The sequence below is a fragment of the Panthera onca genome, chromosome B3 (genome assembly GCF_046562875.1).
Source record: "Panthera onca isolate mPanOnc1 chromosome B3, mPanOnc1 haplotype 2, whole genome shotgun sequence".
NCBI classification, from domain to species: domain Eukaryota; kingdom Metazoa; phylum Chordata; class Mammalia; order Carnivora; family Felidae; genus Panthera; species Panthera onca.
The window spans coordinates 38372286-38396482 of NC_138344.1; the positions used below are offsets into that span (position 1 = coordinate 38372286).

Sequence of the window (24197 nt, forward strand, 5' to 3'; positions counted from 1 at the left end):
CATCGGGCTCTGTGCTGACCGCTCAGAGCCTGGAGCCTGTTTCAGATTCTGTGTTTCCCTCTCTCTCTGACCCTCCCCCATTCATGCTCTGTCTCTCTCTGTCTCAAAAATAAATAAACGTTAAAAAAATAAAAATTAAAAAAAAACCAAACATCTATTGGGACACCTGGGTAGCTTAGTCCGTTAAGCGACTGACTTCGGCTCAGGTTCGAGAGTTCGAGCCCTCGTCGGGCTCTGTGCAGACAGCTCAGAGACTGGAGCCTGCTTCGGATTCTGTGTCTCCCTCTCTCTATGCCCCTCCTCTGCTCACGCTCTGTCTCTCTCAAAAATAAGTAAACATTAAAAAGAATTAAAAAAGAAATCTATCTCCTCCGCTTAGCCCATGGGCTCCTGGTCTCACATTCAGAAATTCTAAGCCTTTTATCTACACTCCGCTAACTTCACCATGAGCTGCTCTGGAAACAGTCAGCAAGGCTGGCGAGGCAATTCTAGTCAATATCCCTGGTGACGGTCAGCCTAGACTGCACAGCTCCTTCCCCAGCACTTTCCTTCGGCAGACTCCCCGGACTGGGCCAAGGTGATACACAGCTTCCTCTGGGTAATCTGTCTGCCAGAAGTCAGCAAAGGCCTCGAAATCCCAGGGTGGAGAATTTTAAATCTTAGTCTTCATTTGCCTTTTATTAAAAAGCATAGGGAACACCTCAATGAGAATACACTCAATGCCGCAGCGCTGAACGCTTAAAAATGATTAAGATGGCAAATTTTACGTTATGCTTACTTTACTACAATAACTTAAAAAAAGAGCATGGAGAAGATGAAAACATTTTAGAAATGGATGGTGGGGATAGTGTACAATAATGCAAATGTACTTAATGCCACTGAACCGTATACTTAAAAACGGTTAAACTAGTCAGTTTTATGCTATCTATATTTTTCCACAATCAAAAACAAATAAAACCCCGGGGCGCCTGGGTGGCTCGGTCTGTTAAGCGTCTGACTTCGGCTCAGGTCATGATCTCATGGTTCATGGTTTCGAGCCCCGCGTCGGGCTCTGGGCTGACAGCTCGGAACCTGGAGCCTGCTTCGGATTCTGTGTCTCCTTCTCTCTCTGCCCTTCCCCTGCTTGCACTCTGTCTGTCTCTCTCTCAAAAATAAATAAACATTAAAAAAAATTTAAAACAACAACAACAACAAAACCCCCGATCTGTACCTCTACTGTTCTTGCCTCTCAACTGCAGCATCGCAGAGGGGCCAGCTCTGGAAGGAGCTCCAAGTCAGGGGTTTTGGCCCCCGTCGGCCACGGTCTTGCGGTGTGACCCTGGTTAGTGCCCTGCCCCTCTCTGGGTCTCAATTCTGTAATAGTGATGGAACTAGATGCACTCGAAGGGCCTTTCCAGCTTAGATGTTCTTTGAGTCTACATTCTAAGCCATCAAAGGGTTGCCCCCAAACCAGGAATTTTATACCACACCCTTGAGAGGGTAGAATAAGGCTGCAGGACATTAGCCCCCAGAACCTGGGGCCTCAGGATAAGGGAGGGAGTGAGGGTTCTCAGGGGCCTGTAAGGAGAAGCCAGCTGGAGTTGTCATGGAGACACGTGATAATAATAAACGCACACCCCTCTGGATGCCCACTTGGTCCTTTGGAGTTTATAAAACACGCCCACATCCATTACCTCTGTGACCCTTTTATTCCACAAACACCCGGGGAGTCCATCTGTCCTCTGTGCCCGGCATTGGGCTGACTCAGGGCCATGGGGGCAAATGGGAAATGAGACATCTCTGGCTTCCAGGAGACTCCGGGAAAGAGAAAAGGGGCAGCCGTGTGGCCAGAGCTTGGACTGGGCAGACTGGGTCATGGTCAGGAGGAGGAGACAGCTTGGGCGAAGGCCCAGGAGAAAGAGAGAGGTCTGGAGTGTGCTGTTTGAAGGGGCTGGCCAGGTAGAGATGGGGGGAGGGCAGGTTCCCTCAAGGCCTCCCAGGCCACTCGAAGAGGGAATTCTCTGTCCTGAGGGTACAGGGAGTCATCAGAGGGGTCACCGTCCTGCGGAGGCGGGGCACTGACAGATGCGGGTGCGCAGCATCACTCTGGGTAGAGAGTAGGTTGGAGGCCCAGTTAAGAGGCCACAGCAGCTGGCCAGGGGACACCCTGGTGGCCCCGACTACAAATGTCCCAGAGGGTCATGGATTTCCTTTCTCACTGAAGAAACAGAGGTTCGCACAGGTCAGGTGACTGATTGCTCAACGCCAACAGCAAGTTAAGGACTCTGGATTTGAGTTCTTAACACTTGCTCAGTCCCCAACCAAAGCTTTTCTTACCAACCTGAGCTACCTTCCAGCCCGCAAATTATACTAGTGAGTATAGTTTGTGAGTACACCTGCCAAGAGCTTAATACCCGTCAGTTCTGAGTGCCCAACATGCACTCATTCCTATATCCTCCCAATGACTCTAGGAGGTCAATACTCATTAGTATTCAGATGGGGAAACTGAGGCACTGAGAGGTTAAGTAACTTGCCTCAACGCACATAACTGGTAAGCGGCAGAGTCAGGATTATAGCAAGACAGCTACAGCCACTAAGCCTCCTGAACTATGCGGGTGGGGGGCAGGGAACGGGAGCTCCCGGGACAGGGGTAAGAGGGCACGAGTTCTCGGAGGGGAGCAGAGGTGTCTCAATGCTCTCCAGAGTGTTGACGGAATCTGCCTGAACTCAGAGGGAGCAGTTAGACCAGGAGTCCTGAAACTGGAGGTGTAGGGTCAGCTCTGCCCTGAATTTGCTGTGTGACCTCAGACTACTCACACCCTTCTCTGGGCCTTGGGTTTTGTCACCTGAAGCGTGAAACAAGATCTCCAGGCCTGCCCCCCCCCCCCCCCCCCAAACCGGCTCTCTCCCAGTCCTGCTTCTCTCACATCCCCAGACACTCCTAGAGGCTAAGGCAGGGGTGGGACTGGAGATGGGGGGAGGGGGCAGTGGAGGGACCCACCCTCCTCCAAAAGCCTAGTCATTGCAGGAAATCCACACCACCCCCCCCCCCCCCCCCCGCCCTCTTCCAGGCCTGAGCTTGGGTTGGGAGGCAGTGAGCCCCACCCACCTCGTTTCCCAGGGCCTGCAGGGACCAGGCTCCCACCACACTCTCCAGAGACCCGGCCTTGTTTAGAAAGTGTCTCCTTTGGAGCCTGAGTCACTGGATCCCTGGGTGGTCTGGGGGAAACCGCAGAGTTATTGCAAGTCCCGAGTACCGTGACTGGGAGAGGGGGGAGGGTGGCAGGTCCTGCTGCCACTTCGTGACCTCGGCCACTCAGTCTCTTCTATCTGGGACTCGGTTTCCCCACCTGTGAACCGAGGGGCTGGCACGGGAGTCTCAGACCCCCATGAAGAATGGCCGCTACAGGGCCTCTCCCTGACACTCGAAGCCACCCAAGAACCTCAGGAGGGGGGCAGGCCTGGGAGCAAGACGGCTGTAGGGTTGACGCCCCGGGGCCCCAGGACTCAGCCCCTCATGCTGGCAGACTATCCCCGAGGGACAGGCCCACCTTCACAAAGCCAATCACAACCCGCACCCAGGGGGAGCCCCCAGCTGGCATCCAACACAGAGGGCTTGTTGCTTCCCCCAGGGACCTCGGACAAAGGGGCACACGGGTATAAACCTGGTTTCTCCATCTGAAAAGGGGCAACAATTGAGACCATCGCTGCAGGGGTTCTCCTGGACTCGAGGTGTGTAAACAATTCTTTGTGTGTAGCAAGGGCTGGCAAACAGTGACTGCTACCAGTTACTGGCTTGAAAATGCTCGAGAGGAGGACCAACGCCTGGACGGTACAGGGCGGCAGGGGGAGGTGGGCGCAGGCCCGAGAGTGGCAACAGGGAATGAAAGGACCTGGGCTGGAGGGGGACCAGGAGAAAGCACAGCCTATGAGGCTTAACTCCAGAATTGATGCCATCTGCTTCCGCGGGGACCCCGAGAATCTGGAAGATGGCAAAAGGATGTCCCTTGCCGGTCCGCACACAATACACCCTGTGGGGGGAAGGAGGTGACCCAGGTCATATCCAAACATCCATGGTTATATAGGATTGAGGTAAACACTTCCCTGCTCTGGGCCTGTGCCTCCTGCTCCCTGATGAAGGGGGACTGTGATCATAACTTCCACCCCCAGGCACTGCGGGGTGACTGGCTGCTTCCTCTGAGAGCAAAGAGCCCCTCTTGAGAGACTGGCTTTGGTGAACATGAGGAGCTGGGGAGCCAGGGCTCGGCCCACTCGTTCCTGCCTGCACCCTGCGCATTCCTCCCGCTGGGAAGTCCCTACAAAGAGCTTCCTGAAGGCCTGCACTGATCACCTCCCCGGCCCACTCAGAAACCAGCTCCTTCCCCCGCCCCCCAAAAGTCACCCCAGCTCCTCGTCCTGACATCTGAGGGCCCCAGCCTCCCTTTCCAGTCCCGGCCCTGTGTTACCAATAGCTGATATGCACTGATGATGGACCAGGAACTGTGTGATGTCCTGATTTCTCCCAAACCTACTTCTCAGGTAGGAACAATTTTTATCCCCATCTCATACCACCTTATGGTAATAATACCAGGGCACATTGAGAAGTCTCTGGTGTATCCTGTAATGGCAGACACAGAATTTGAACTCAGGCACCCTGGCTGCAGAGCACGAGGGTCTGAAGATTACCCTTCTGCTGACTTCTAGGGGTTCCATCCGACAGATGCCTCTTGGTTTCTGCCACTCCCATGGTGTCTCCCCTTTGCTCCTGTCCCCTCCGCCACCCCTAGCCTGTGGCTTGCCTGTGAGGACCAGAGCCATAACATGCCCACAAAAGTGGCTCCTTATTCCATCTGGCACTCTGCTAACTGCCTGAGCCCAAAGTGACCCCCACACTGACCCCACACCAATACCCAGTAAGACCAGCATCCCGATGGGCATCTTCAGGGTGGGGTGCCCTGGTGTGTCCAGCACCTGACAATGGTGCCAGTATGCCCTGCTACAGGGACAGGATTAGCAGGGGTGGGGAGAGTCCATTGGTAAATAACTTTGGGAAACAAAGCACAATGAATGGTCTATTTCTTAGAGGATATGGTGGCCATGATCCCCACCTCCTGACATCTAGATTCTCATGCCTTCCCTCCCACGTCGTTAGCAAGAACGGTCCGTGTGATCCGTAGAACGTGGCGAAGTGACTGCAGATCACTTCCGAGATAAGGTGAGCAAGGGTGAGAGCTTCGCGCATGTTCTCTCCCTCATCTGGATCCTTCGCTATGGGGGAAGCCACGTCACGAGTAGCCCGGTGGAGAGGCCTGTGTGGTGAGGAACAGAGGCCTGCAGCCAACAGCCACGTGAGTGAGCTTGGAAGTGGGTCGGCCCGCTCCAGACAAGCCTCAGATGACTGCAGCCCTGGCCGACAGCTGGACTACAACCTCACGGGACCCTGAACCAGAACCACCCAGCTGAGTCGCTCCTGCATTCCTGAAACACAGAAACTGCGAGAGATAAGAAACGTTAGTTTCAAGCTGCTACGTTTTAGGATAATTTATTACGCAGCAATGGATAATACACACGACTTCTCAGAGCATTTAATATGCTAATGTAAATCTCCAAGAAAGAAGATATACAATGTAACATTCCCCTTAGTTATCTGGCCAAGGAAGCCTTCTTTCCTTGAGTTTTCTCAAGAGAGAAAACGGATTTAATATGGCTCTGGTCCTACAATTAAATGTGACTTTTAACCCTGATCTGTCATGAGCTAGTCATTTGCCCTTCCCGAACCTCAACTTTTCCCTTTTATAGAGCAGAGAGAAACAACCTGCCTTTGCATAAATCATAAATACAACCCCAGATGACCTAGCTCTGAGCTCTTTGGTGAGGGGTGGGAGGTCCTAAAAGGAGCTTCACCCTGGGGCTCAGGTGGGTTTCCCAAGGTGGTAGGTGGGCCTGAGGCCCACTGTCTGTCTTTCTTCCTCAGGCCACTTCCCCACAGTGCTGAGAATCAGTGTCTTCTGGCTTGTGCACAGTTCAGAGATGGGAGGCATGGACCTGAGCCTCCTCCATCAGACTGGGAGAGTTTATCCAGGATGGACGGCCATGTACCCTCCCTTCCCCCCATCCTGTGGACACACCGAAGCCACGGGCAGGAGGGAACACCAGAACCTTCTCTGGCCTTAACAGTAAGCATATGCCCCTCCTCCCTTGTCAATTTAGCCCCTCTACTCTTTATCTGGTAAAAGACTGAAATCAAGTTTCAGTGCGCTCGATGGGCCAGAAACCCACCGAAGCCCTGCATGTCCCTCGCTGTTAGAAAGAAAACATTAAAAAAAAAAAAAAAAAAAACTATAATGTGAATACTTTATTATCAACGAGTGACTGGTATTAGCTTTTTGTCTGGGCATTAATATTTCAAAAACCATACGCCAAACCCAGGCTTCTCCACCTAGCTCTGCTGTATCATTTTCTTAAAAAATAAAATAAAATAAAATAATAAAGAAGAGGAGGAAGGAGGAAAGAAAGAAAATATATTTGTATTGAAAGAATTATAAGCCAAAGTGCGTCTTTCTTGTTTTGTCCATATACACACATTGCACCATACATAAATAATTACATTGTAAAAATGACTCCATAATTACAAGTATAATATATATTTCCATATAATATATAAAACTTTATATTAAATCTAGGTAGATGATATGGGGGGGGGGGGTCTCGTCCGTGGTCGGCTGTAGGGGGGGCGGTTGTGTCTCTGGGCGGCGGGGCAGGCGGCCGCCGCTATCTGTGGTTGTTGAGGAGGACCTCCAGCCAGCAGGGGCAGGAGGTGATGAACTGCCGCGAGTAGCAGGGCCCCCAGCCCTTGGCGAAGCTGATGCGGACGCTGTTGGGGTCGTAGGGGCCGTCGGCGGCGTCGGGCTCGGGCCCCTGCTGGAGCAGGCCCGAGCGCTCGAAGTCGAACACCTTGATGGAGTAGCCGGGCGGCACCTTGCGCACCACGAGGGCGCGGCCGCCGGGCGCGTCGAGCGTGGGGGAGTTGACGAAGATGGGGTGCTCGCCGCGGTTGTAGGCCCACACGCCGTCGGGCTCCTTGCTGAGCAGGATGCCGAAGCCGATCTTGCTGCGCGTCCGCCGCACCGACTCGCTGCGCTGCTCCAGGTTGAGCTGGCCCAGGCAGAAGCCGCTGCCCTGAGGTAGGTCGTAGAAGATGCTCACGGCCTGGTCGTACACCGCGTAGAGGCGGCCCACACGCGTCCGGTGCTCCCAGTAGGCCACGCTACACCAGTGGCTGGGCTTGGTGGCATCCGGAGACATGCTGGCGTCTGCGGGGCAAGCACAGGGCAGGGGGAGCGTTAAGGAGGGGGGAGGGGGACGCAGCACTGCTGCCTGGACCGTGGGGGTCCGGAGTGGGGGGGGGGGAGGGGAGGTTTGCAGCATTCAACAGACATGCGGGCACCGACCGCCTGCCAGCTTGTCCTCAAGAAACGTAACTCACAGCAGAACGGCCCCCTACAGGCGCAAAGGGGGAAAACAAAGGTTACGAGCCTACGCAGAAGGCAAGGCGCCTACTGTGTGCTCGGTGCTAAGGCTACACAAACATGAACCACACTCGGTCCCTGCCCTGTAGACTTTTCCAAGCTCCAGCTGGCAGGAGACCGGACAGTCCTCCCACACCCAAAGGAAGGGCTGAACACGGAGCATCTACAATGTTCCAGGTGCTGCATTTCTGACCCTGTCTGACCCCACTGGGTCCTAATCACTCTGTGACGAGACCACCTTCTCCTCATTTTACGGATGAGGATCCAAGACACCAGCTGTCTGCCCAAAGGCCACAGAGCTAGTGAGTGGCCCAGCCAGGATCTGAACCCGGCCAGTGTAAGCCTCAACCTGAAAAGAGTGGGGTTAAGTCGTCAGGGGACATTTCCCCATTTGAAGGGGACTCAGGCATAGCAAGGCACGATGGGGTAGGGGAGTGGGGCCCCAGAATCCCTTCCAACCCCCAGAATGTTCCCAGCCTTGGTCTGGAGCATGATGCCTAGTCTCCCAGTCACTCCTATCCCCCACCCCTCGAGGTGGCTCTCTTGGCAGGAAGTGCAGATTTTCACCAGAACTGCAGCCCCTTCTGTGAGAAAGAGAAGCTGAGGTCTCTAAGTATTAAAGAAAATTGCCCCACAAGGGCTCCAGAGTTCGCCAGCTCTTGAAGGTGTGTGCTGCTCCTCTCTGGGCCTCAGTTTCCCCATGGACAGCAAAGGGGTGGCCTGGATGACTGGGATCCCTTTCCCCTGCAGCTTGAAGCATTTCTGCATGTCTGGATGAGCAATTTCCTGATACCAGACCTAAGACCACCCAGAGGCCAGGGCCCGTCTTGAAGGGCAGCCCCGTCTTTGCTGCTGCGTGTGGCCAGCTTCTCAGATTCCGAAGTCTTTTGACATCTGGTCTTTCCTTTGAGCTCAGAGCTCTGAGTAGCAGGTGGGCATCCATGACTGCCCCGTGATGTGACATGTTCCCACATACCCCTTGGATAGGGCTTATGCACAGAGGGGAGAAAGTTCTCCTGAGAATGTGACGGGAACGCAGCAAGGTGCTTTATGGCATGGCTCCTCCACGAGAAACTGATCAAAGTCCAACCAAAGCCGAGGAAGAAAACACTGCTAACAACTTCATTCAGGAGCCGGGGTGAGGTCAGCTCTGTCTGCCTTCAGCTCAGCCCCGCCTAGAAGCCCCAGAGCAGCAGGGTGACAGGGCCCCTCACAACCTCTTATGCGCTGGGAGGCCCGCCTAGCCACCTAGCAGGAAGCTGTCTACCCGAGAGGCCTCCTGCAGGCTGCCAACTCTGCTGAGGCCGTGAGCTGGGCAGAGCCCCAAAGGGCGTGCCCCTCACCCTCTGCCTGGTGTTAAGGTCCCAGACATGGGTCCCCAGGCCACTCCCTGAGAATGTATTGATTTGCCTCATAGTCTCCATCCAGGCCCTTCTTGGTTTTTGCAGGCTGATGGGAGGTGGGGTGGGGGGAGAAGAGACCCTGATCCTTGCCCTCAAGTGACTTACCCCTTGGCCAGCAGGTAGAGAAACAGCTCTAGCCTGTGGTGCCACAGGGCAGGCACTAGGTCAGTCCCAGCAGGTGGACAGTCAGGAACACTCCAAGCCACGGACCATCTCTCCGCCCATCCATCTGGCACAGGTCTGGGGAGTTCCCAAGAGCCAGGAAAGCAGTGCTGTCCCAGCCTGGCCACGAAACCCCAGCACCGGGCTTCTCACGACCAACGACAGCGCCTGGGGAGCACTGGACACAGAGGTGGGGGAGCAAAGGCTCTGTGCCTGGGGACTGTTGGGTGACAGGACGAGCAACACACATCACCAAAGGCCTTTCATGAGCTAGGCGCCCTCTTCACAACAGCCTCGGTTCACTCCTGGTCCCACCCCATTTCACAGGCGAGGAAACTGAGGCCCAGAGAGGTGCCGTTAACTGGTCAAGGATACACACAAGTGAGTGCCAGAGCCAGCATCCGTGCCAGGCCACGCTCCGGGCAGACTCCCCACTGAAACCCATGCACTAAACAAGTCCCTTCCCTTTTCTAAGCCTTAGTTTCCCTGTTTGTAACCAGGCTGCTCTCATGGTCTGAGTCTTGGAGGTGTTTAGCTGGTGAGTCACTCCCTGGCCCACAAATGAAACACCTCACTGAGTGAGGGTTACTGCTTTCCCCCCCACCTTTACAGATAAGGCTCAGAGGCCACCCAGTCATAAAGTGGCGGCTCTGCCCCAGGGTGTAGCCACTCCATTGTAAAAGGCAAGGGAGCAGTCAGAATGTGTGTGTGTGTGTGTGTGTGTGTGTGTGTGTGTGTGTGTGTATGTTGAGGGGGGGAGATTGAGAGTAATGGAACTGGGTGGGGGGAGCATTTCCTGCCCCCTTTCTCAGCTCCTCCCACCCCAGCTAAGCCAAATGCCCCTCATCATTTACCCCCACCTCATTAATACCCAGCCTTGCTCCAGCACTCCTCAGGGGGATAGGATCCTGTGCTTGGGGGATGAACCCCACAGAGCTGCCCTAGGCCCTGGCCTGCCCCAACCGTCTGGCTCAGGGACAGTGCCTGAGTCAGGCCTCACCTCCGGCAGTCTCTCTTGTTGTGCAGTCTGGGTAACACTTATCACACCTGGCCTCCTGGCCAAGTTTTCCAAGTTCCAGGAGATGGACTGTTGCCTCCAAGAAGCCCTCTCTGATCTCTCCCTCCCATGTACCTACAGTCTTCAATGCCGCCACTCCCTATGCCTGAGCAGGTGTCTGTGCTGTTGGTCAGGGCCCCTGGCTGGTCTAGACTTTCACGAGTCGATACATTGCTTAACAGAGGGATTGTGAATGTACGGGGTTCCTACTGTTTTATTTTGTCATGTGCAGACTTATTAAAAACCCCAAGACTAGGGTAGCTGGGTGGCTCAGTCAGCTAAGTGTCCGACTCTTGGTTTCGGCTCAGGTCATGACCTCACGATTTTGTGAGTTCGAGCCCCACATCAGGCTCTGTGCTGACACTGTGGTGTCCACTTGGGATTCTCTCTCTCCCTCTCTTTTTTGCCCCTCCCCTACTCGTGCTGTCTATGTCTCTCTCAAAATAAATAAATAAACTTACCCCAAGACCATCTACTATCACTAGCACAAAAAAAAGTATAATTTGATACTGATAAAATAGATAGGACCTAAATCAGAAATGTAAAAGTTAATATGATTAGAGTATAAGAAATTTTCTTATTTCTTTCATCATGGACCAATGAAAATGTAGTCCTAAGACTGGCTTCTGGGAGCCACTAATTGAACTGAATGTCCTTGTGCCCCAAAGATGGCACCCCGGGGGGTACAGGGTGACTCGCCCACACACACACACACAGCAGCAGGTAGCAGAACTGGGACCCAAATCTGAGACTCCAGAATTCTAATCTAATGCTTGTCCCATGAGCCAAAGGGTTTCAAAGTGAGACAGACCTAAGGCTCTTACCACTGACTGTGGCCATGGACAAGCTGCTGTGTCCAAGCCTCAGTCTCCCCACTTGTAAAATGGGCTTCTTCATAACCCATAAGTCCATCTTTGGACTTTTCTGGAAACTCCAGCAGCAGATCAATTGGGTGCAGAAAGAAGTAGCTGTCTGTTTATTGGCCCCAGCACTGGTGCTAACCCTTCAAAGGCCAGGGCTCCTTAGGGGTGCCAGGGGTCATGACCCCGGGTCACCACCACGGGAGGTTACGATAGGAGAGCAGATGGCAATGCCCCTCACAGAGTGTAGAGCACTGTACTGGTGCGAAGGTTTAGCTCCCAGCCTAGAACCCAAGGGTAAAGAGAGGTGCCTCATATGCAGAGGAATGACAAATGGAGCAAGGAATGACTAAATGTCTAGAACAAAGGCGAGTGCCGCTATGGCTCTGTGTACACACACACACACACACACACACACACACACACGGATTCGGGTCTAATGCAGCGGGACCGACACGAGCTGACGTGATCTCTGCCAGCAAGACGCCAGGCCCCCCAAACCTCTGCCCTTCCCACAGTGATGGGGCCCCACCCCACCGCCACGCTTCTCATCCTCCGTAGGGCTGCCACTCAGGGCGCAAGGGGACAGTCTTTTGCAGAAGATCTTTTTCTTCTCGTGGCTCCAAGGCTGTGGTCCCGCCATCAACCTAATTAGGAACCAGCTCCTTAATTGCAAATAAATACCAGGGAGTCAGACCCGAGTGAACAACATCAAAGATGACCACGCTCTGACCGAAACTCCTGCTTGCTACCCCCTGCTCGGGGCCTGGCCTAGTTCCCAGCCAGACTCTGGGTCCCGGCTGGGAGGGCTCTCAGGGGAGGAGGAGAGGAGGGACGCGGTCTGGGTCTGGCGCTATGTCTGGGGCAGACCTGGCAGAGTGGCCCCAGGCTGTGGGGGGAGCGTGTCAGGGTCCAGGCTTCAGGCCTGTATCAGGCAGCTCATCTTCCTTCTCCTGGCCTCAGGCCTCCCATCTGAATGATGAGCTCGACGAAAATGGCTGCAATTTAGTGAATGTTCACAGCAATTCCACTTGCAGTCATCCAAACTTGGCAAATAGCTCAGTTGTCCATCAACAGGGGAATGGATGTCATGGACTGAGTATTTGTGAACCCCCAAATTCATGTATTGAAATCCTAACCCCCGGTGTGATGGTGTTTGAAGGCGGGGCCTTTGGGGGGCGATTAGGTCATGAGGGTAGAGCCCTCATGAATAAATGGGATTAGTGCCCTTACAAGAGAGACCCAGGAGAGCTCCCTCACCCCTTTTGCCCTTCTGAGGACACAGCGAGAACACGTCCATCTGTGAACCAGGACTTGGGCCCTCAGTAGACTCCAAAACTACCAGTGCCTTGACCTTGGACTCCCCGGCCTCAGGACCCGTAAAAAATACACGTGTGTGGTTCAAGCCACTCAGGCTGTGGGATTTGTTACAGCAGCCCAAACAGGCTAGGATAAGGGATACACAAAAGTAAGGTATACCCATACAATGGAACACGACTCACCAATCAAAAGGAACCAACTACTGAAACATACAACACCGTGGATGGATCTCAAGTGTATTGTGCTAAGTGAGAGAAGCCAGACACAGAAGATCTGCTGTTTGTTTCTATTTATATAACATTCTCGAGTAGACAACTAACCTCCGGTGATAGAAATCAGAACAGGGATTTACCTCCAGGACAGGGAAGGGGCACGGGGGAACATTCTGGGATGACGGAAATGTTTCATATCTCGATCGGTCCAACGGGAACTCGGCTGTACTCACTGTCAAAAGTCATCGCCTGTACACTGAAGAGTTGTGCATTTCGTGGTAGGTATGACGCCTTGAAAGAAAAGGCAGGGAGTGGCAATGCGCTGCTCAGCCAGCTCTCTGTGGCTGTCCTGGAGCGGCCTCAGCAGGGCTCTGTGGTGGCCCAGGGGACAGCCCCTGTGTTTCCAGACCGGGCAGGGGCGGCCCAGCCTCAGCGGTGCCTACATTCCTGCCACCAGAGGGTGGTGGCCGCCTGTGGTGGGCAGGAGGAGCCGGCCAGCCACAGGCCCTCTCCCCTGCGCAGGAGCCAGTCCCTCCAATGGTTGGCATTCCTTCTCCTTGGCCTCTCTGCCCCGTGAGTGTGCTGCGAGCCCAACGTGTAATTTTGTGGGGGTGCTGGGGCACCAGGAGCGCCGACTGCAGCCTGGGGGGAGGCGGGGAGAGCTGCAATCCCAAGAAAAGCCTTTAGCTTCTTCGAATCAGCAGTATTCTGTCAAAACACAGGGCAGAAGCGTTCCTGTGTGCTCCCCCGTGGGCTGCGCGGTCCAAGAGCCTGAGCACACGCAGTGCAGCTTGTTTTCCTCGTGATCCCCCCCTTCCCTTTGGCCAAACTGCCTTGGACCTAGCCATCCTGTGAAGGGAACCAGAGATGTGCCCAGATTCAAGTCTCTGGTCCCTTAGACTCGAAGAGAGCTAGACGGGGAAGGCTCAGAGCATGTGCAGGCTGGGCCCCAAGTCCCTCGTGGTCTCCAGAGGCCTGGCTGGGCCGCCCATTCTCCTCCATGTTCAAAGCCACTGCTACTGCTTCACACCCGCGTGGGGCCACAGCAGCCTCGCTGCCTCTCCCGGGGCTGGACAGAAAGGACAGACGCAGCCACACCTCAAACGAGCGCAAAGCAAGGGCAGACAGACCCAGACCCCACTGAGAGCCGGGAAGGGAGACTCAGAGTCCCAGAGAGGTGAAGTGACTCGCCCAGGGTCACCCAGTAAGTTGGTGGCAGAGCCGGAGAAGAGCCCAGAGGCTGGTTTTTCCAATCCCCTTGTCACGGGCCACTCTGGGGCCTCCTGCCCTCCTGGAAAGCTCCTTTCTTCTGTCCCATGTCATGCCTGTGGCTTCAAGTTCCCATCCAACCGGCAGCTTTTTCATCCACAGCTCCCAGGCCTGGGAGTAATTACGTGGCCCTGCATCTGGTTAACCTAACACCCCTTTAAAAGCCTTGTTTGCCCATTAGATAAGTAGTTTTTGTTATCAAACTTAAGGGGGGAAAAGGAGTTTCCACTTAACCTTCCTTTGTCATTTTAAGCTGCAGAAATGGCTTCAGGTTTTGCAGCGAATCCAGAGATGCGGCATTAATTAGAGGCTCTTTTTTTTTTTTTTTTTTTCCTTTGTTAAGGGAGGGGGGAGACCCGTCCTTTATCCACTGGGCTCTGGCAGTAAAAGCAGAGAAGGAATGTGCACGGGGCCATGTTAATGGTCAACAGCTTAGAACGAGCCTCTCTGCTGAACTCTTTCCAAAAGCAGGGCCCAGCTGACAGGAGTTTCCTCTTATTCGCTCCCACTCGCCCCTCCCCACCCCCCACCTCAGCTCCAGCACCTTTGGCTCCTAGAGGAAGCCAGGCTTCCAAGAGGAAGTTCCTAATCGGTCATTACATCACGGGCGGTCTGGCCACCACTGCCGCCTGCACAGGGTCCACCTCAGGGGCCTTTCAGCTGCTGGTCTCTGGGGCTGAGGACCGCGCTTACCGCCACCTTCAGACAGCAGGCCAGCCAGCTGCTCTGCTGGGTTGCGGATTTTTACCCCCAAGACAGGGATGAGATGGGAGAGCCAGGGGGGAATGACAGCAGGGAGAGAGGGAGGCAACGAAACACACAGTCCAAAATTCATGATTTTGCAGGTGGAAAAACTGAGTCCCAAACAAGTAAAGTGACTGCCCAAGGTCACAGTGGAAATCAGCCATACAGCAAGGTCCCATCAGGTCTCCTGCACGGGGCTGCGTTAAGAATACAGGCTCAGGAGCACAGCTTCCTGCATGTGACTATCAGCTTTTGCCACTCATCAGCTGTGAAATCCTGGGCAAGTGACTTTACCTCCCTGGACCTCAGCTTCCTAAGCTGTAAAATGGGGATGCAATCATTGCTTACTTCATCAGGCTGTTGGGATTCGTTTCAAGAGCATCAAATAATGCCTGGTTCAAAATAAGCACTTCAGGGGCGCCTGGGTGGCTCAGTCGGTTAAGTGCCTGACTGCAGCTCAGGTCACGATCTCACGGTCCGTGAGTTCCAACCCCACATCGGGCCCTGTGCTGTCAGCTGGGAGCCTGGAGCCTGCTTCAGATTCTGTGTCTCCCTTGCTCTCTGCCCCTCCCCTACTCGCCCCTCTGTTTCTCTCTCTCTCAAAATAAACATTAAAAAAATAAAATAAAAAAAAGAAAATCAAAATAGTCCATAAATAATAGCTATTATTATTTCTACTAATATTACCACCGTACAGTCTTATCCCCTCTATATCATTTATAGAAATTGTGTAATGGATTGAGTCGGCTATATAATTCATAAAGGTGTTCACATTAGGTAATAATATCTACAAAGATAAGATATGCCAAGGGAGTTAAGAATCAAGGGGAAACAGCGGTAGTTGTAGTAGTAATAGCAGTAATAAAATAAGCCAGCCAATAATAGTAATAATTAATAATATACCAGCCAACATTTAATGACCAAGAGTCAGGCAGAATATGAAGCACTTTAAATGCACTATTTCCACATACTGTTGATCCTCAGTCATTCCCATTTTAAGATGAAGGAACCGAGGTCCAAAGGTCAGGTTAACGTGTCCACCACCCTGAGCTAGGAAGTGACAAAGCTGGGACTTGAGCTTCACGACTATCTAGGCTTAGAGACGGGGAGGAGGTCTGCAGGGTGATGGCACAGGCCCTGTGCTACAACAGCCCAGCCAGGTCCACTCCAAGCTGGCGCAAGAAGGCTTTATAAAGACTGGACGGTAAAAGGGGTCCTTGGATGTGGCAATGTGGGGGCCACCTCCCCACCACCTGCTGCCCACCTTACCATTACCAGGAGGGCAGTGGCGTTTTCAGAGAGCGTGCCTTATCACAGCTACTGATGGCCCCCCACGAAGTCCCGCAAACTCATACACTTGCTTGGTTTCCAAGGATAGTTTCTCCCATACCACCCCTCCAAAAGCCGGTGAGCATTTCTTCTTTTTTTTTTTTTTAACTCTTTTTAATGTTTATTTATTTTTGAGAGAGAAAGACAGAGTGTGAGTGGAGGAGGGGCAGAGAGAGAGAGGGAGACACAAAATCTGAAGCAGGCTCCAGGCTCCGAGCTGTCAGCACAGAGCCCGACGCGGGGCTCGAACTCCGGAACGATGCGATCATGACCTAGGCTGAAGTCGGACACCTAACCTACTGAGCCACCCAGGCGTGCCCCCACCCCTCTGTGAGCATTTTTTACATGCTGCAGTAAGAAATGGTGGGTGATCTTGGGAAAGGGCTGCTAACCCTGGCTGGGACCCTGGAGGTGTGGGGAGGAGCTGGGCGCTCTGGGCCCTGCATCCATTCTGTCTTTAGAAACCCCTGAGTCCAGGAGGTAGAATCATCCCCTCCTGGGGGTGAACAGACCCCAAGGTGGAGGAGCCACACAGCACTGCAGCGTGGGAATCCTGTCTGGCTGGCCTGACAACACTCTCTGCTGGCCCTTCATGCTGCCTCGTCTGCTCCCTCTGCTCTTTGGGGTGGTTCTCGGAGCGCCCGCCCTGGATGGGTTGAGGAGGGATGGGGGGTGTAAGGACAGTCAGCGGCCATGGGCCGTAACCGGCCTTCTCTAGGGAGAGGCCTGCAGGGTCCTGCAGAATGCGCCCTGACCCTGGTCTGCTCGGCCCCACATCTCCAGTGGAACAAAGTGGCGGCCTGGGTTGAGGTGGGTAAGGTTTCCACTCCTTTCATCTTGTGCGGTTTCCAAACAAGTCCTGCAAAGCGAACTCCGAGTGCCCCCCCCCCCCCCCCGACAGAAAGCAAGCTCCCACCCGGGCCCTGATACCCACGCCTGCTCGGCGTCCCCTCCGGTCTCCCCAGGACCTATGGCCTCAGGGGAGACAGAGGAGGACACCCGGGGCCCCACTGCCAGCAGATCCATCTGGCCCTGCCGCCCCAACAAGGCTGTTCTGGGCTCCCTGCACTCAGGGAACAGTGGCTTTTCTCCCTGGGCCTCAGTGCTCTTCTTACAAACACTCTGCGGGCAGCTCTAGGCTCTGAGAGGCACCCCAAGGCTGCCATCAGACTGGGGGACCAGGCTCTGCACCAGTAACACTGGTGTACCCGCCTGGACCAGCCTGGCCCTCCTACAGGAAACCCGACCGCTTAAACCAGAGATGAAGACCCCAAGGGAGCAGGGGGGGGCCCGAGTCCGGGTGGGAGAGTTCTGTGGACAAGTGTCCCGCACCGGGGCAGAGAGAGCGATAAGCGGCTTATAAAACCAGCCCACATTTTCGAGAGGGAACCAGTTTCTGCAACAAAAGCCTCTGAACTTTGCTCCCATTCCAAGTCCCCTTTTGTCTTATCACAAAGTCAGACTCGGAATACGTTTGTTTGTTTTCTTACCCAGAGACCTGCCAGGGTGGGAAAGCCTTGCTTTTCATGTTGCCCCTGGAAAGATTCTAAAAGAACACTATTTATGCAAGATAATAAAGCTGGGTACCTCGGTCCCCAGGAAAGAGGTGGCAGTTTTGAGAAGGGAAGGAGCCCCCAAATCCTCCCTGCCTGCAGGTAGCCACTGCTGATGGCCAAATCCCCAAATTCACACCCAAACCAGGCCCCTCACTGGCCTTCAGGGTTCTTGGTTGGCTGAGCCTGGGTTTTCATCTTAAGGTGCCAACATTCACTGACTCACTCCAACCTTGACTTCCCTTGACAGAGAACAAAATCGGCCAGTTGGAGGTGCGGATGGGGACAGCCTGGGCATGCGGCAGAGGGGCAGGGATGCTGGCTCGTGGCGGATGGCGGTGTGCTTTGGGGAAGCCCATCTCTAGGCACATTCCTGCCCTGCAGCCTCCAGAGCTGGGACAACTGGGGGCACCTCTACTTTTCTTTTATTTCCCAAATACAACTGGAGTTTTGCTGGCAAGCCTCCTGCCCCAGACTTCTACTTGGACCCAGTGTAAAGCCATGAAAGCAAAGTACCTCAAAACTGCCCTCAATCAGCCTGTCTCCGCTCTCAGGGGCAGGAACCCATCCTGGTACAGAAACATCCCAAGGGATCATCAGGAGAGGCCCCCACAGCCTCACCCCCTTGAATCCCTGGACTCACCATCTCCTGCCATGGAGGTCTCTTAGCTCCCTGTCCCTCGAACACCCCACTCCATGTGTACTTTGTGCACCCTACTCTAGCCTGATCTGGCAGGCTCCCGACACCACAGGCCGTGGCAAGGTGAACTATTGCAAATCCAGGCAGCTCCATCCGGGTGTCTCCATCTCTCAGTGCCAGGACCTGAGAGCTACACGATTTGGGAACTCAATACCAAATGAAAATGCAGGATTCCTTGTTCAAAAAGTATTCAGAGTTTCAGTGGTGAAGGTAGAGCATTAAAGTGAGCAGAGGCCCCTTCTGAGCGCGGGTCCTGAGTGAGGCACAAGTCACACACCAACAAGGTGGCCCTGCTGGAGTGCTGGTTTCTCCTTGCAGAGTACCTCGCTCCAAGGGAGTTAGTGAAGGGCCTAACAACAGTGTCCTCCCCCCATCCCCGCCGCTGGTCAGCCTCCTGCTCAACCGTCAAGACCCCGATGTCACCTCCTATGGAAAGCCTTCCTCAGTCCCGGGGTGTGACCACATTCTATCTGATGCTGTCAAGGGGGCATGTGTCTCCGCCCTGCGCACCTGCGTGCAGGCTTCCCTGAGACCCCTCCTCCCCTGGGACTTGGCACTGTGAACCTGACGGGGTGCTCTCAACAATGGGGTGCCTAATGGATTTAACATCCTAGAGCTGAGAGGGCAGTTGGGAAATCTATGGGTTCTCCCTGGGTTTGAAAAAGGTGAGCAGCAGAATCCTTCCCATCTAACAGGTGATAACACCGATGCTCCTCCGATGCTCCATGCTCGGAAGCCAGGACCCCAGGCAGGGAGGAAGGGGCGTCGCTCCCACCTGCTGATCCTCATGATGCAGCCTGGCCAATGGAATCCCAGATGAGCTCACTAGGTGCAAGCTGTTTCAGCGGCTAAAAAAAAAAAAAAATCTCCTACAGCCTACAGTCATCTGTCTGGCAGCGGGGGTGGATTTAGCTTCTCTGGCTTGCTGAGTCTACCAGGGTGAAGGGAGCAGAGGGCATGGCTCTGTACGGAAGAGCCAAAGAACAGGGTGGGAGGCTGGTTTTCTTATTTGCAGAGCTCTCAAAAATAAGCCTCGTCTAACACCAGCCTGTTAATGTTTACCAACAAGACAGTTTGACCTTTGCAGGTCAAACACACTTGCCTCATTTGTTTAGGATAAACACCCCAAAATTAAAGCACCAGGGGCAGGGGCATTCGGCTCAGAAATAATCCTCCCATTAAATCCTTTTCTTTAAAATATCTTTTTGTAACACAAAGTGCATAATCCATGCCTCTTGAGTGAATGCAGAATCCAACTACTGGGTTTTCTTAAAGTGAGGGTTGCCTGAATCATTCTTGTATATTTCTAGAACAAACAGGAGTGCTTTGTAATAGGCAAAAGACTAATATTGACTGGAGAGATCATTAAGCCACAATTAAATACTAATATTTGCTGTAAAGAATGCAGTAACATGAGATTTAAATGTTCCCTGCAAAAACGTTGCAAAATGACCCACCGGCTTGGCAAAAGCTCACCCTTGCGACCAGGTCTCCTATTTGTGGCTGGGCTACTGTGCAGCTTAAAGCAGTTGAAGCTTCTCGGTGTGTCCCTGCCCAAACTCCAAGCTGCCTGTAAAGGGCTGGCTTGTTTGATCTGGGGCAGGAGGTGCAGGGGAGGGAGCCAGTCAGTCTGTGCATCCCGTCAGGCTAGCAGGTGGACACAGTCCCACAAGACCTGGCCCCATGCTTCAACCCTAAGTCCAACAGTGGTTCCCGCAGCAGCAGGAGGCCAGGCTTGGTTCCCGCGGCCCCTACAGCCCAAGCCAAGAAGGTGGCTCTGTCCCCCCATCAGTGGTGATGGTGGGATGCTGTTTTTAACCATGGAGGGTTTTCCAATTCTCCAAGCCCATTCATTCGTAAGTGACCCCGTTTTAGGTTACGGATTCTGAAGCTCAGAGAGGTGGGGTGACTGTCCTGTGGTCCTCAAGGGTTAACAAGGACGCAGGATCAGGGCTTGTCCCTGTCTTCTGTCACTGCCTCCCACCAGGCACCTTGGGAAGGTGAGACATCACCTCAGTAACAGTTTTGTATTTCTTAACATAATTCCTCAGCCTGTGTCTGAATACACACGGGCACATGCCGCAGGACTCCAGTCGGTAATGCATCAATAACATGAGAGTGATGGTCACAACGGTCAGCTGTGATTCCACCTGGTCTCCCATGGCCAACTTTTCAGCTAAGAGAGGGGCACATGGCTTGTTTTCCAGGATCCAGTGCATAACCCTTGATTTCTTCTAGAAAAGACGAGAAGCCCAGGGAGACATCTGGGCTGGACCCCACTGATGGCGGTGCCCAAGTGCCTTCTAGAACTGCCTCCCCCTACGGAGGGCTGTTTGCAGCCATAGGGACCTGAGTGATAGTGGGAGAAAGGAGTGCCTTTCCTGAATCATGGGCAGGCACGAAGGGGGCTCTTGGGGAAGGAGCCTGAATAACTGTGTCTACTCTAGCAGCAGTCTACTCACGCCTGGCACGTGTGGGCCTAGCACACACCGGCAGAGCTTTGCTAAGCAACGACCCTGCTTACAGTTGCTGCCTGCACCCTTTGCCATCGCTGGGTTGTTCCTGAGGCCTCGTCTCCAGTCACCCCAGGGGGGGTCCAGCCGCTACTAAGCACCTACTGTCTAACATGCAGCATCTCATTTAACCCCGAGAACAATCCCAGGTGTAGTCTTACAGAGGAGCAAATGGAGGCTCAGGGAAGTTTAAGCCCCCTGCCCGGAGTCACACAGCCAATTGGTGTGAATCTGAACCCAGGGCAGCCAGACTCCACACCCACTGTTCCTTCCATTCCTCCTCAAAGAGTGTGTCCCAGTGGGCACTCGGCTTCTAGCCTAGACCCAGCTCCACCGGGCGGTCGGGGCGGTCCCCCTCCCTGCCATCTCCCACGGGTTGTGACTCGTACCTCCTCCACCGGGGCTGGCGCCGGCCACGCTGCACCCCCCCCCCCAACCTCCCCCCTTCCAGGGGGCACAAATGGCCCTGCAGGCCGCCAGCGTCTGCATTCCTGGAGCACATGCCCAAGTTGGGCCCACTAAGGAGGATCCCAAGTAATTCGGCCCATAAATCATGGCCATTGTGAATTTCCCTTTTAGCCACAGGCAAAGTCAAACTTTTCCTTCCCCCACTGCAGTTAACCACTCTTTGTTCACTGTATCTCTGCAGTGGCTGGGGGCCTCCGCCTGGCTGGGGGCCAGCCCTCAATTATTAATTAATCTGGGAGGCGCAGGTTGCATTCCTGGACACCTAACCACTTCCTCCTCCGTCGGTAGGGGAGCTCGCAGGCCAGGCCCCTTTAGTTGTATCACGCGTCGCACAACATCCCAGCCCTATCTTGTGGCCGTAGCTGCAAGAACAGACGCTTAAAACCAGAGTTAAAAATAACAGCAGAAAACCCAAACACACAGAAGTCTCCTTTTCCAGCTCCACCCCCAGCTGGGTGCCACCATCACCATAATACCATGCCATCCCTCGGTTTCTTGTCTGTGCAATGGGGAGACGTTCCCCCGACACACAAGGCTACTTACTGTCTGTGTGCGCATGTGCAGAAAGGGGTAACTGGTGAGCCCTCCCCTGAAAATTCTCACGAGCCAGAAAGGGAGACACCAAGACTTAGAGCTGAGAGGCCATCTGAGGCTGGGCTGGGCAGGGTGCTGCCTCTAATTCCATCTTGCTTTATCCTGACTGGATTAAGGCAAGTGACAGGCAGGAGACATAGAGCTCAGGTTTATTAGTCATTCAGGCGCCTGCAGAGATGGGGACGAAGAGGGTGGGCCCCTCTTTGGGTCAAGTCTTTGGGAGGTCTTTGCATGAGCAAACACCCCCAGAAATCTGAGGGTCAGCAGAACAAGGTGACCACCCTTGGTGTGAAGGTATAGCCCCCTGTGATAGTGGGATCCAGCCGGGAAATCAGAGTACAGGTCTCCTAAGATCAATGCTGCATCCTTGGACCAAGTAGGATCTTTTTTTTTTTTTTTTTTTTTAATGTTTATTTATTTGTTTTTGAGAGAAGAGAGAGAGAGAGAGAAAAGGAGAGAGAGAATCCCAAGCAGTCTCCTTGCTTAACGGATAGCGCAGAGCCCGATGCAGGGCTCAAACTCACGAACTGTGAGATCATGACCTGAGCCAAAATCAAGAGTCAGACGCTTAACCGGCTGAGCCACCCAGGCGCCCCCAAGTAGGATCTTTAATTCCTAATTAGAAGTAATGCTGAAAGACTCATGCCAGTGCTGGCTGGCGGTGAGACCAGTGAAGGACAAAAATGGTAGAGGGAACACACTTCAGATGATAAAAAAGGATAAACACATATTTGTTGTTGCCGGAAACTGTCATCAAGCATCCCTTGGTCATTTTCCTCCTCTTCTCCTTCCTCCACTGGCCCCATCCACACCCCACAATCTGTCAACTTTACCCAGAGTGTCCACAGGCCAGTCAAGCTCTGGGGACAACACCAGCGGGTACAGCCTAGGAAAGACCTCTGGAATCTCATGCTTTATCTACTCCATAACTTGTCTGCTTTTGATCTGATAAGACAAATGATTTTTTTCCCCCGGAGTCTTCACATAGCGTTGACACTCTGGGGAGGAAGGGACACTTTTGGCTTCCCTTACCCTAAGCACTGAGGCTTTTGGATAAAGCATGCATGCTGCCAAGATAAATTATTGTGCACATACAATAAAGTACCATTAATTAGGACTCATAAATCCAGAGTTTGTAATAATTCCGAAAGCAGCTGGGTTGAAGTTAAAAAAAAAAAAAAAAAGTTTTGATAAACAAATGCAAAATATAAATAAGGTTCAGGAGAACTGTTTATCCTACTAGGACTATATAAACAACTAGCATACCAATTACAAATCGCTCTTATCTGTTCACTCAAGCACATCTCCAAATGACCTCCAATAGGAAACATTACCCGGTTAGCATCACAGTCCGTGGTATTTGAAAATCACAAAACTCGGTTTCTTAGCCTTTCCAATCACCCACCACCCAATCTGCCTGCATTGGTGAGGAGTCCCTGAGTTGTCACTGTTCCCTTTCTGTGTATCTGGAAAGAAGCCACTTGGACGGCTGAACCCCCACAGGACCCCAGGGTCCTCCAGCAGCCACCCAGGAGGCAACGTAGTCCTCGGCTCTGGCACGCCAACTTGCCACCCAGTTATCTCCATACCCATCTTAAAGCAGCAGCGCTTCCTAGGGCGTTGGGCCAGGGGACCCAGCCAACTGGGGCATTTGCACGTGAGAGCAGGTGAGGAGGGGCCCCGCCCCATGTAGAAACCCCTCAGGCGTCAACTACAGTAGGTGAACCGAGGCCGGTCACGGCCTCCTGGGTGATTTACGAATAAGCCAGGCTCCATGTTTTCTCTCTCTGGGAGGCAGCTGCATTCTCAACTCCAGGGCATCAATACTGTTTTCTGGGGAGCAGGCAAGGTGAGGGGCCCGCAGATAAGCACAGGGAGCATGGGGTGGCAGGAAGAGGCCCCGGGCGAGGTTGGGGAGCCGTCAAGCTGAGAGGGTGTGTTGGTCCTGGCCCGCGAGGGCCAGACTGCAAGGCCCCAGAGAGGCGGGCAGTGGGCCAAGCTGGAAATACCGAGGGCTGCTCCAGCTCAAGCAGACGGCCCTGCCAAGTCGGGGAGGCGGCACTGACGGGGGAATGGCAGGTTCCGGCCGGGCGGGTCCCCAAGGCCACCGAGTCAGGAGCAACCGCCTGTGTCTCCGGGCACGTGGGGGCTAGAGCCGTGCCAGGGAGACCCAGAGCCGCCAGTCTCCCTGGGGTGCCTCTGTCCTGACGCTACCCTGCGGCCCGCCAGCCTAAGGACCCCTGAGGAATGTGGAGCCCCTCCGAGTGGCACTGACCTTGGGCAGGGAGTCAGGCCCAGCCTCCAGGCCAGAACCAGCCTCCAGGCCAGAAGATTTTTCTTCTCTCCCCACCTTCTGTCTCCTAGCTCTGGAGGGGGGGCCCAGCCGAGCCCCTGAGACCACTGCCCATGTGGGGCCTGCTGCTACTGGCCTTATAAGCATTTCAGACACCTCCTGGATCACCAAGACCCTGACAGCATCCACCGGGTGATGGAACCAGCCTCAGA

At 53.9% G+C, this 24197-nt stretch overlaps 1 protein-coding gene across 1 annotated transcript in view; it reads right to left on the minus strand.

The window, feature by feature from the left end:
- Positions 1-6479: 6479 nt before the first annotated feature.
- Positions 6480-24197, minus strand: part of SMAD6 (SMAD family member 6) — a 76500-nt gene continuing 58782 nt past the window's right edge. The window contains exon 4 of the mRNA XM_060618199.3: positions 6480-7292. Within this exon, the coding sequence (XP_060474182.1) occupies positions 6751-7292 (542 nt within the window). The 3' untranslated portion in view covers positions 6480-6750. The remainder of the gene's footprint in view (positions 7293-24197) is intronic.